At 35.3% G+C, this 11,563-nt stretch overlaps 3 protein-coding genes across 5 annotated transcripts; 1 reads left to right on the top strand and 2 right to left on the bottom strand.

The window, feature by feature from the left end:
• Positions 1-189: 189 nt before the first annotated feature.
• On the bottom strand, positions 190-1,562 carry LOC6642298 (GTP-binding protein 10 homolog). The gene is made up of 3 exons (XM_002064945.4): positions 1,486-1,562; positions 897-1,422; positions 190-834 (listed from the first exon to the last, which is right to left on the bottom strand). The coding sequence occupies exons 1-3, from the start codon at positions 1,525-1,527 to the stop codon at positions 248-250; spliced, it is 1,155 nt and encodes a 384-aa protein (XP_002064981.1). The 5' UTR covers positions 1,528-1,562; the 3' UTR covers positions 190-247.
• A 261-nt stretch (positions 1,563-1,823) lies between these two features.
• Positions 1,824-3,935, top strand: LOC6642779 (tRNA-dihydrouridine(47) synthase [NAD(P)(+)]-like). The gene is made up of 4 exons (XM_023175745.2): positions 1,824-1,900; positions 1,965-2,118; positions 2,173-2,473; positions 2,536-3,935. The coding sequence occupies exons 1-4, from the start codon at positions 1,869-1,871 to the stop codon at positions 3,786-3,788; spliced, it is 1,740 nt and encodes a 579-aa protein (XP_023031513.1). The 5' UTR covers positions 1,824-1,868; the 3' UTR covers positions 3,789-3,935.
• Positions 3,936-6,267: 2,332 nt separating this feature from the next.
• Positions 6,268-9,632, bottom strand: LOC6642778 (fructose-1,6-bisphosphatase 1). Of its 3 annotated transcripts, none has more exons than XM_047010662.1 (4): positions 9,513-9,632; positions 8,818-8,876; positions 7,057-7,400; positions 6,268-6,986 (listed from the first exon to the last, which is right to left on the bottom strand). In XM_047010662.1, the coding sequence occupies exons 2-4, from the start codon at positions 8,837-8,839 to the stop codon at positions 6,318-6,320; spliced, it is 1,035 nt and encodes a 344-aa protein (XP_046866618.1). In that variant the 5' UTR covers positions 8,840-8,876; positions 9,513-9,632; the 3' UTR covers positions 6,268-6,317. The 3 variants fall into 3 exon arrangements, with proteins under 3 accessions (XP_046866618.1, XP_046866619.1, XP_002064979.2); XM_047010663.1 differs by having other exon boundaries at positions 8,824-8,876; XM_002064943.3 differs by lacking the exon at positions 8,818-8,876.
• Between the last annotated feature and the right edge of the window lie 1,931 nt (positions 9,633-11,563).

Here is an 11,563-nt window from a genome sequence, read left to right as displayed (position 1 = left end):
AGACAGGGACCGAGACACAACAACAAACTATATGTTGACTGGCCAGGGTTGAAGCGGAGCACTAAGTAATTTGCGAAATCCTATCGATTATTTGAGAGGCTTGCAGTTATCGATAATTTTTTAAATGGTTTCAATTTAACCCTTGTGCAAAATGTACAGAACCAGACTGAATAGATATTGCAACAAAACTACATTTTAATAATATTTAATTTTAAAACATTTTATACAAACAACAATTATCACGACATTATGTTATTCTGGGCCCCCTTACACCTACACGCTGTTGTAGTTGCATTTTAATCTGTTCTGGATTTGCCAACACATCCTTTTCGGCCAATTTATCCAAGGTTTGCCGCAATTGTTTCTTAACAAGGGCCATTTTATCCGAATTTTTGGCCGATATGGGAAGAATTCGTTCAAATTTAAGTACTCTTTGAGGGCGAACTTCTTCCGGACAAGCGGCTAAGCCTTCTGACAAATCCTGAAGCCGCGGTTTCAATTCTTTTAGTAAATCCTCAGAGCCTTCTTTATCAATTTTGTTTAGCAAAAGCACACAGGGCTTATCTAGTAGTGATGGATCATATAGTTCCAGCTCCTTATTGAGTGAATAGATATTGGTTAAACAATCTCTATGTGGATGCCTGGGACTCAGCTGGAACCCAAATATGTCGACCATAAAGAGTAATAGGCGTGTGCGTTCAATGTGCTTTAGAAACTTGTGACCCATGCCGAAATTGGCATGTGCTCCTTCAATTAATCCAGGCAAATCGGCTATACTTATAGAACGTAAATCACTGTAGTCAATGGTACCAACTTGGGGTCTAATTGTGGTAACTGAAATAAAAATTATTTAATAGGACATATAACAGACTTCCTTCATATATCAAATTTCTTACAAGGATATGCTGCAATTTTTGGTTTGGCATTGCTAATGCCCTTTAACAGTGTACTTTTGCCGGCATTGGGAAATCCCACCAGACCGACATCGGCTATTAGTTTAAGATCCAAGCTCACTGTGCGATTGTCGCCAGGTCGACCAAGAAAATTGTTACCCACACATCCAGCAGTGCCACCTGCCGCCACCATACATGTGGCATCGTGTTCATTTAGATCAGCAATCAATTTGCGCTGTTGCTCATCGTACACCTGAACACCAACGGGAACCTCGATCCGTTGGTCTTGGCCTCGTTTCCCAAAAATGCTAACTTTGCTGCTGTCTTCACCACTTGAAGCGCTAATGCGTTTATCCTTAAGTCCCTGGGCTACTTTACGCAGGCTTAGTCCTTCCTTGGCCACAAAGTAGACACAACCGCCCTGACCACCAACGCCTCCATATTTAGGTAATCCATTACCACCATGTCCACCGCGTACTGTCAGACGCAGAGTATCCAAGAAGCTGGGACGGAAATGGGCACGAGCAGGCTTTTAAAATTGGGTGCATTGATATTTAACAAAACTTTTTAAGATTGCAGATATAACACTTACCGTCTTAGTAGATTTTAAGAGAAATTTAAACAATTGAACCATCGCCGGTCTTCCCTGATTGAACAACAAGTGCTAAACTTTGGTCACACTAATTTACAATTAGAGATGGGAATGGTTATAGCATGGGATATTTAAAAAAAAAATTGCTAGACAAATATATGCTATTTATTTTCGAAAAGTTTAAAAATGCATAACTATAAATTGACAATTTATTTAATTTGAAATTAAATTTAAAAAATAAATTGAATTTTATAATTGTTTTTGAGTTTTCACAATAGATCATGCTGTGTGGCGACCTTCAACTATCGCAACATACGACTCATCTCTAGCAAATCTCTCAGCTGACTCAGCACGTGCGATTTGTTTTGCTTTGTTGTTGCAAAATGGAGCCGGGAATTTGCTATATAAAACCAGAGTAAGATACTTAAAAAAGAAATGCAGCCAAGCCAGCAATAAATAAATGAAATAATTTATTGCAGATACTTAGTTGAAGCTGTCGGCGAGTCAACGTGGTCAAAAGGTCCGAATGAGGAGTCAAATAAGAGAAAAAATGATGAAAAAGCGAGTGAAGAAGAAAACGTGTCAAAAAAGGGTGGCGGTGGCAAAAAGGAACGCAAGCGTGGCCAGAATAAGGCAAGAGCTTTTTATATACAGCACACACATTTCTCACAATTCATTTATCTATAGAATCGTCCTGTATTCAAGGACGAACGATATTCACATCTCTGTCATTCTTTGATCGATGGACCAGGCGGCAATGCATGTTCCCTGGAAAATTGTCGCTATGTACATGATCTGGACGCTTTTCTTGCTGCCAAAAGTGAGGATTTGGGCACAGAGTGTTATGTCTATACGACCAAAGGATATTGTGGACGTGGCGTCACTTGTCGATTTTCTAAGGCTCATTTAGATGCACAGGGCAGGAATATAAAAAGGGACGACTACGACGAAAAGGCAGCCAAGACCACATATAATGGAATTAGCTCTGGTAAATATTTGACAATTTACAGGAAGAGTGATGAAAATAAATGCGTATTCTTTCTTTTACAGAGCTTCAGGTGTCGCTGCGTAAACATAACTATGATTTTAGTCGTTCCAAAGAATTGATTCGAGATGCCGAGAAGATTCGAGATGCTAGAAAAGAGCGAGAAAAATTGAATAAGGAGACTGATACTGCCTCAACGACTGTAATTGATTCGCCCAAGGGGCGAGATGCTGATGCTGCTGATCGTGTTAAACCACCCATTGACTTTCGTGAGAAGCTAATACTTTCTCCTCTCACCACTGTGGGCAATTTACCATTTCGCAGAATTTGCAAGGAATTTGGTGCAGATATTACGTGCGGAGAAATGGCCTGTGCATTGCCCATAGTCAAAGGTTTAAGCCAGGAATGGGCTCTAACCAAAAGACACGAGAGTGAGGATTTCTTTGGTGTCCAACTCTGCGGCAATAATCCTAATATAATCAGCCAGGCGGCCCAAGTGCTTCATGATACAGCCAAAGTTGATTATATTGACCTGAATATTGGTTGCCCCATCGATCTAATCTACCAGCAAGGCGGCGGTAGTGCTCTAATGAGACGAACTAATATCCTAGAGTTGACAGTACGTAGTTGTTCGAATTTATCCCCACAATTGCCCTTTACGGTGAAAATGCGAACGGGTATCTATGCGGATAAGAGTGTGGCCCATGAGCTATTGCCTCTTGTAGAGGAATGGGGTGCTGCCGCTGTAACTCTTCACGGACGATCACGAGAGCAGCGCTATACAAAGCATGCCAATTGGGAATATATCGAGGAATGTGCATCGAAAGCCAAGTCAATACCAGTTATCGGTAATGGGGATATTCTCAGCTATGAAGATTATGTGGAACGTCGACAGATTGCTCCTCACGTTAGTTCGGTTATGATTGGACGTGGAGCTCTAATTAAACCATGGATCTTTCAAGAGATCAAAGAGAAACGAGCTTGGTCACCCTCATCGTCTCAACGTTATGAGCTATTGCAAAAATATTGTAACTATGGCCTTGAGCATTGGGGCTCTGATACCAAAGGTGTGGAAAACACACGACGTTTTCTACTCGAATGGCAATCGTTTTTATATCGCTATATACCCGAAGAAGTGCAGCAGGCTCCACCACAAAAGATCAATTCTAGACCCCAGGCATATCGTGGACGCGATGAAATGGAAACCTTAATGAGTTCCGGCAATTCTTCAGATTGGGTTAAGTTAAGCGAAATGTTGCTTGGTCCTGTGCCACAGGGATTTACTTTTGTGCCCAAACATAAGGCGAATGCTTTTTAAGATTTCAAACTAAAGTATATTAAGCCATGTAAAGTGAAATGTATTTTCTAAATGTAGAAAATACATTTCTTAAACGACATTAATAAAATTTACTGAACTATGTTTATATTTCGCAGTATAATAATATTTCTATACTATTTTATGAAACGATATGTTTAACTCCTTTATTTTATTCGCAATTTAAGACTCAAAAATGAATCCAAATATGAGACCGATTTTTTTCAGTCACTCTGGCAAAATAAACGAAATTTGGCCCATTGTGATGTTTTTATAGAAACATAAAGATAAGCACAATAATATATATTTTAATTTAATTCTAGAAGGTCAGATTATTTTAGGGTCGACGGGAGTGCAATATTTTTCGCGAAATATGCACAATCATATTTCTGTGGAATTAAAATAAATTGAAATTTTTGGCATCTTTCCCATATAAATGCAATCACATTTTGGAATTGGTTTTAGTCTATCTTTTGAATTCGTCCAGCAAATATCCTTCTATCACTTTTCAATGCAGTGTTTTTACTTATTAATTGCAATATTTTCTGTGGTTCTATGCAATTCAGTTCATGGAAGTATTTGCCAGGTATGTACATTTTTTCTGTTCTGTATTTTGTATATTATTTTTATTCTTTTTTAGTTCTATGAAACTCATCCCGAATGCCCAACAAATTGTTTCACTTTTGTTAAGCCAATTTTAAATTATACAATTTCAATGCAAGATCAACTGACTGACTGCCGGACTCTTAATCAGACCCATCATAATCAATTGGCTAAGCAATTGCTGTTAACTAAATTAAGCCAACAGAAACTAGACGAATGTGAGAGTGGTCAAAAGGATTTAGACAATTTCTATGGTAATTGTAAAAAAAATTTATCCGAAACTCAATCAAGTATGCAGGATATGAAACACAAATTAAATGAACTGGTAGAGTTGGTAAAGACCCAGCAAGAAAGTATTAAGGCAACGGAAGAAGATTTAAAATACCAACGGAGTCTAGTACAAAAATACCAAGGGAATAGGCCGGTTTTCAAACAAATTGGCTCGAAATATTATCACATTGAGAACTCTGAAAGAGTAACCTGGCTAAGAGCCTTACAAATATGTTCGGCATGGGGTGGTCATTTGATAAGTTTGCAGAACGAAGAAGAGTGGATAAACTTAAAGATGCAATTAGTAGACGGAAATAATTATTGGACTGATATAAATGATATAGAGAGCGATGGAAATTATATGTCAGCCACATCTGGAGAGAAGGCAATGTTCTTAAGATGGTATGGCCTAAAACAACCCGACAATAAAAAGTATTTATCTAATAAGGTGGAAAATTGCATAGAACTGCGTTACCTTTATCGTTTTGAAATGAATGACGTTGTATGTGATAATAAACGAAACTTTATTTGCGAGTCGGATTCTGATAGTAATAAAAGATAATTAAATAAATAATTACGAAAAAGTTTAATGCACTAGTAATATTTAATTCGAGTGTAATTTTCAGATATCTATAGATTGTAAGATGAGAAGTTTTATATTAATGTGTTTTACAAGTTTTCTAAGTTATTCAAATATCTCATGATAGCAGTGGCAATCTGGCACAAATGTGAAATAGATAAAATATCCCTGAATAGGGATTCCGGGAGAAGGAAAATAACCCAATCTTCATTTGTTGAAATCAAAATATGAAGTGATTTTATTTAAAGAAATGTTGTGTATATAATTGAATTCTTAGACTATAGGCTCGAGATTCGAGGCGACAATTGTTCTTAAAACTGATTATTATTTAAAAATTGTCTATATTTCATACTCAGCGTTGGCTACTGATACCGCGCCGCTGTTATAATCTTAAGTGTTTTCCACAGAGTGTGGATGCATGTTCTGTTTGGTTTTTAAGCAATACTTGTCATATGAATTTGTATGACTTATTTCGTTTTGTATATTTCTTTCGTCAATCTGATTTGGTGAAGCCATTTCAGCTGACCACGATGTTTAATCTTAAACAATCCCATTAAGTATTGTATAGGTACAGTGAAACCTCGATATAACGAATCTGAGGGGGATCGCAAAATTATTCGTTATATCTATTGATTCGCTATAGGTACTGAAATGTAAAACCTTAGTCCTTTCAAGGGACTTAACAAAAAATTCGTTATATTGGGTTTTTCGTTATAACGAAGTTCGTTATATCGAGGTTTCACTGTATTTCTTTTCTATAAAAATATTAATGCCATCTCTAATTTATCTCTATAAAATATTTTTTTGCGACAAATTTGTTTTTGCTTTAAACAGATTACTTTTAATGTTGTTGCATACTTTAGAGAGCAATTTTCGGTCATTTTATGCTCTGTTAATCTCTGTTATTATTACTAGTTTGGCGTATTACATTGTGCTAAGTTGAATCGATTCCTTGCTAAAATACAATACAAGAAAACAAAAGAAAGATCTGCATAGTGTAAATGTTAGATATATGTATTTATTGCATACTTTAGTGAGTAAAAAGAGTTTTTTTTTATTTATTTCTGAAATTATAATGATCACTTCAAATAGCTTAGTGCCTCCTCTACATCTAGTTTAGAGCCCAAAAAGATAGGACTACGTTCATGGATTTTCTTAGGCACAATATCCAATATACTAATTTTTCCATCGCTAGCCAAACCGCCGGCCTGAATCATCAAATAAGCCATGGGATTACATTCATAGAGCAGACGCAGTTTGCCATTTGGTGCAGATTTTGTAGCAGGGTAAACGAAAATTCCGCCATATTTGATAGTACGATGAACATCGGCAACCATTGAGCCCACATAACGTGCTCCATATGGCTTACCCTTGGTGGGATCCTTTTTGGCAGCAATATAATTAAAAACTCCAGCCTCCCAATCGCTGGCATATCCCTCATTGATCGAGTAGATTTTTCCCTTTTCGGGTACTCGCATATTGGGTTCGGTTAAAATGAATTCACCGATTGCCGGATCATAGGTGAAACCATTCACACCCGAGTCACCAAGGCCCAGAACAATGGCTGTTGCCGATCCATAGAGGGCATAACCAGCTGACACCAATTGATTTCCTGGCTGCAGAGCATCCGCCACGGTAGGAGCACCTTCGGTTTGCTTCTTATAGATGGCGAATATGGAGCCTATGGATACCAGGCAATCGATATTAGATGAACCATCCAATGGATCGAAGCAGACTATGTATTTGCCCTAACCAAAAAAAAAAAAGAACGAAGTGTTTAATACAATATTTTGTTTCTTTTCCAAAACTACAACTCACTTGACGTTCCGTTTCCACCTCGATAACATTCTCGTTCTCCTCGGATACCATCAGACATGTGGTGTACGATGACTTAAGCATATTGATGAACAACTCATTGGACAACACATCCAATTTCTTGACCTCCTCACCCTGAACATTCACATCGCCAGCAATGCCATGAAGCTTGGCGATCCCAGCCTTACGGACAGCTGAGGCTGTCGCCTTTATCGCCGTCTGAATGCAATTCAGCAACTGGGACAGATCTCCGGTGGCATTCTTGAATTTTCTCTGCTCCTGAAGCACAAAACGTGTCAGCGTCATGGCATTTGAATCGAAGGCGGGTCCCTGTTGGGTCATTTTGGCTTGGGGGTGATAGAGAATTTATCATTAATACATATAATAGATTAAACATTCATATCAAACAGAATAATGTTTACAAGTGTTAGTCATCTGGAAAGGCGTTTAAATGCATTGCTATTATGGGTTTTTATATTCGTTATTATAATTGGAAGAGGTTAAAGGAGAAGGTAATAGTATAGCTATTTAACTCTCTAGATTCTAGAAGACTATTTTTAGGTTAAAGCAATAAGAAAACTATTTGCAGAATATTTAAGGCTCTAATGACAAAATAATGTCAAGTGTGGTAATGCGACAATGTGTTCGATTAGCTGATTGGATTCAAAACGGAATACGGATTTTTAGATATTCGAATTATCGAAAAATTTGGGTGATATCTTTGTATATGATCAATAAAAAATTCAATTGCGTGGTCTATCTCGCTCACTCTTATAACCATAATGGAACTTAACGTCCATAGCGGCTATTTTGGTTCTCATAGTAAAAAATATTTAAACCAGCAACTTTACCATTTTTTATGTAATTTTCAAATATGTAATTTTTATAGAATTGATATATGTACATATATGTACATATGTAAATTGTTTTTATATTACGATAAAACAAATACAAAGGAAATAGCTCATTGTTAGACAATATTTGAAAGAAACTTGAACTGTGTGTACTAGTGTAGTGCAGATGTCTATATAGCAACTTTGGAGGATCCAGTTGCTATGGTTAACGAGATCCAGGTGTTTATACAGACGGACAAACAGAAACAAATCGACTCAACTGATATTGCTGATGAAATTAAAAACGCTTTGTTTGGCTTGCTATAAACTTTTTGGCGACTGAAACTTACATTTTTTACTTGTAAAAATTTATAAATTTTTTGTTAAATAAATTTAAAGAAATAAAGTTGGTTATTGGCACCAAACTTGTGAAGAAGTTTATGTATTCTTTTTAATAAAGATTTTTTTAAATATGAGCAAATATGAATACTTTTTCAGTAAGTCGATTTTTTGTTCAATAATAGGAGCTAACAATGTTTGTACAATATTTTTAACTGTACTTATTTCTTTAAATCCTTACGAATTGTGACTTTAGTTAATTGCTTTTTAAAAACTTTTTTGTTTAGTGATTTTGATTTTAAAAAAATTCGTATTTACCTCGACTAAAAAACTAAGTTGAATAGAAATTTGTATGGTGAGAATTTCATTATATAAAAGTACTTTTAATTACAATTTTTTATATTTTAAGCTTAAATTTTTAGCAGGTGCTCAAATTTGTACAGATATTTAAATAGAGTTTTAGTAAAGTTTGCTTTAAAAACAAGTTATTAAAGTGATTGTGTTCAAAACTAAAGAGGAAGAAAAGGAAAAGGCAAAACAGGACATGCTTGGTGCAGCAGGAGACAAAGCAACACACAAATATAACACATACAATTACCGTTACTGGCCGCCATTATTGTTTAAAATATATATATATATTATGTGGTCTTCCTGTGGGTTGAATGAGTTAAAAAAGCAAGGGCTAGAACATTATCAAAAGGCTCTAATGAAGGTCAATATATATTAATATATATGTATGTATGTATGTGTGTACTACTTCTAGGAACGTTGCATGTGAAAATAATTATCAAAAAAACCAAAAACTTGTCACTCTGATTGTGTATGGGAGTGTGTTTACTGTGGTTGTTTTTTTTTTTTTTTTTGACAACTGATAACCTGTTTGTTCTACAGAAAATAATAAAAAAAAGAATACACAAAATAAAACCTAAACCGGAAAAACAGAAAATTTTGTGTTTTTTATAAAAAACAACAACATTATTTGCGGTGTATGGCAATTTCTACTAAAACGACACGTGCCCCCTTATTTATTTTTGGAACACACATGATACAAAATATTTAATATACATACATATAAAAAAAATAAATATATGTACATATGTATGTGCATATACATTGTCTATAAGTAGAGACTATCTATAAGTATTTGGAATTATACGTCACTTCAACTTGTCTTTAACTTTGCTTTGACCCTTGTGTGTACTAAATGACCGCCACATTTGTGGAGCTTCCTAGAATGAATGAACCTCTCACCGAAGAAGACGCCAAAAGAAAAACACTTTCACTTACAACAAAAATGATAATATACACAAAAACTGCAAAATCTGAACAAAAGCAGAACCAAAGAAGAACTGAAGAATTGAAATAATGTATCCACGAACCGCTATCGACGGCTGTACTAAAGAGACTGAAGAGGAGGACTGTATTGGGCTTTGGCTTTCAGCAACACGTCGCGACGTCACAACTTGTTTTTGTTTGTTGCCCCGCAAAAGTCAGACAGACAGATAACATATATGTACAGTGAACCCTCGGTTAACGTAACGTACATATGAGTTAATACGTTCCAGGATGAAAAATAGTATACTTATTACATGTTTCAATTTAAACTGTTATTGAAGCAAACTACATAATATAAAATGCTTCAAAACTTTTGAAGAACTGAATAATTCGCTACTATGTAGGTATACATATTTTAAGTTAACCTTTCATTGAAAGTATAATGAAAGTTATAACACTTTTTAAGAAAACTGAATATGTCTAAAGTAATATAAGAGAGTTTGGAAGTAATGTGATTTTATAATGGGTAAAATGGTTACACTAGACATTTCTATAAGGTAGATTTTCCCTGTTTCGTTGATTAAAACAGACAGTAATTTTACGTACAGGTTTCTGCCTATTTTGTTGATCGTTAACCGAATATTTGTTCCTTAAGCGAAACTTTTATTTCCAAAAACATCTATTCGCTATCCGAAGAGTTCGTTAACCGAGAGTCCACTGTACATACATATATACATATGTAAATGGCATATACAAGAGGTGCCTATAGAGAAAGAGAGAGGGAGGGAGTGTAGGCAGGGAGAGTGTTAAACATAGAGAGGAAAAGAAAGAGTGCAAGATTAAGCAACAACAAGGGGGGCAAGAGCAGCGCGACCCCCACCCAGCACTCTCACTCTCTCTCTCTCTCACTACTTTTGCTGATGAAGTCAATGAGTAAAAATTAGCTTCATTTGAGAGGATAAAACTTCGGAGAGTCAAATTACCAGACAAACAAATGTGTATATGTGGGTGTGTACCGTCAGCTGTGTATAAACTCTATTTTTATACCATGCCCTAATCATGTCTAATGATATATCAAGCATGCTAAAATCTAAGTATACAGAAGGAAGCCAATTTTGCCGATCTTGCAAGTTCGATATTTTCGAGATTAACGTCCAAAATAGTTGATATAGTCCAACATGTGCAGTAAAAGTTTTATATATAATAACAAGTAAAATTAAATAATTTTTTTTTGTGGGTCATTTATAGTTCTTGTATAAAACTAACAAACGCTAGAGCCAGTTAATAGGTGGCTAATTTCAAAAGGTTGATTTTCTAAAATCCTACATAAAAAAGAGAAGACTTTTTAACAGTCATCCATAAACTTGTCCAACAAAATCTTCCAAAATCTTACCTTAGCGCACTTGAAAATCTCGAACCAGCTGTAAAAATGGCAAAAGGTTACAAAATTGACATCTTTCTAAAGTCTGCAGTTGAAGGCAAATGTTATTATTGTATATCCATCGCTGAGAATTTTTCCCCATGTAAAGATAAGTATTATTAAATATTATATTTTAATTAAATTGATTTGATATATAATGTTAAAATCGGTTAGCCTCCAAAAATGTTTTAAAATCGGAAAAAAAATTGCCCGATTGCGGTTAGAAAAGGTGCGAGTACCACAAGGTGCTAGTCGCTAGGTGCGCTGAGGTGCGCTTTTGCTGATGAAACTGAGCAGAAGAACATCAGTATTCTGATGCAGTATGTATAAACTATGTATAAACTAAACAATAAACAAATATCTTTTAATATTAATCGTATGAATAAAGGTTATTGTATTCGTTGCAGGGTATACTCAAGTCAGTCGCACAATTTATTTTAATCATTAATTATTCATTTGTTTAACAAAGTTCTCTCTCAAAAGAAGTTGAGTTTTATTATTATAAGATGTATTTGATAAAAAAAACGCATCTATATATGTTCTTGAATACAAATACATATATATATCTACATATAAGTAGGGGGTCTATCGCGTATATATTATCATTTTGCTTTTTCCTGAAGCCATCTTATTAAATTTGTTT

The sequence above is a fragment of the Drosophila willistoni genome, assembly GCF_018902025.1.
Source record: "Drosophila willistoni isolate 14030-0811.24 chromosome 2R unlocalized genomic scaffold, UCI_dwil_1.1 Seg167, whole genome shotgun sequence".
In the NCBI taxonomy this organism is placed as follows: domain Eukaryota; kingdom Metazoa; phylum Arthropoda; class Insecta; order Diptera; family Drosophilidae; genus Drosophila; species Drosophila willistoni.
The sequence above is the reverse complement of the archived record's forward strand: the minus strand, read 5'-3'. Positions and strand labels throughout refer to the sequence as shown.

Excerpts from the sequence above, each read along its gene's own strand:
- LOC6642779 (XM_023175745.2), top strand. The coding sequence starts at position 1,869 with ATGGAGCCGGGAATTTGCTATATAAAACCAGA. Across the intron at positions 1,901-1,964 it reads ATTTGCTATATAAAACCAGA|ATACTTAGTTGAAGCTGTCG; the intron begins GTAAGATACTTA and ends AATTTATTGCAG. Across the intron at positions 2,119-2,172 it reads GCAAGCGTGGCCAGAATAAG|AATCGTCCTGTATTCAAGGA; the intron begins GCAAGAGCTTTT and ends ATTTATCTATAG.
- LOC6642298 (XM_002064945.4), bottom strand. The coding sequence starts at position 1,527 with ATGGTTCAATTGTTTAAATTTCTCTTAAAATCTACTAAGACG. Across the intron at positions 1,423-1,485 it reads TCTTAAAATCTACTAAGACG|CCTGCTCGTGCCCATTTCCG; the intron begins GTAAGTGTTATA and ends CAATTTTAAAAG. Across the intron at positions 835-896 it reads AAAAATTGCAGCATATCCTT|TTACCACAATTAGACCCCAA; the intron begins GTAAGAAATTTG and ends TTTTTATTTCAG.
- LOC6642778 (XM_047010662.1), bottom strand. The coding sequence starts at position 8,839 with ATGGCGGCCAGTAACGGTAATT. Across the intron at positions 7,401-8,817 it reads GGCGGCCAGTAACGGTAATT|CCAAAATGACCCAACAGGGA; the intron begins GTATGTGTTATA and ends ATCACCCCCAAG. Across the intron at positions 6,987-7,056 it reads AGGTGGAAACGGAACGTCAA|GGCAAATACATAGTCTGCTT; the intron begins GTGAGTTGTAGT and ends TTTTTTGGTTAG.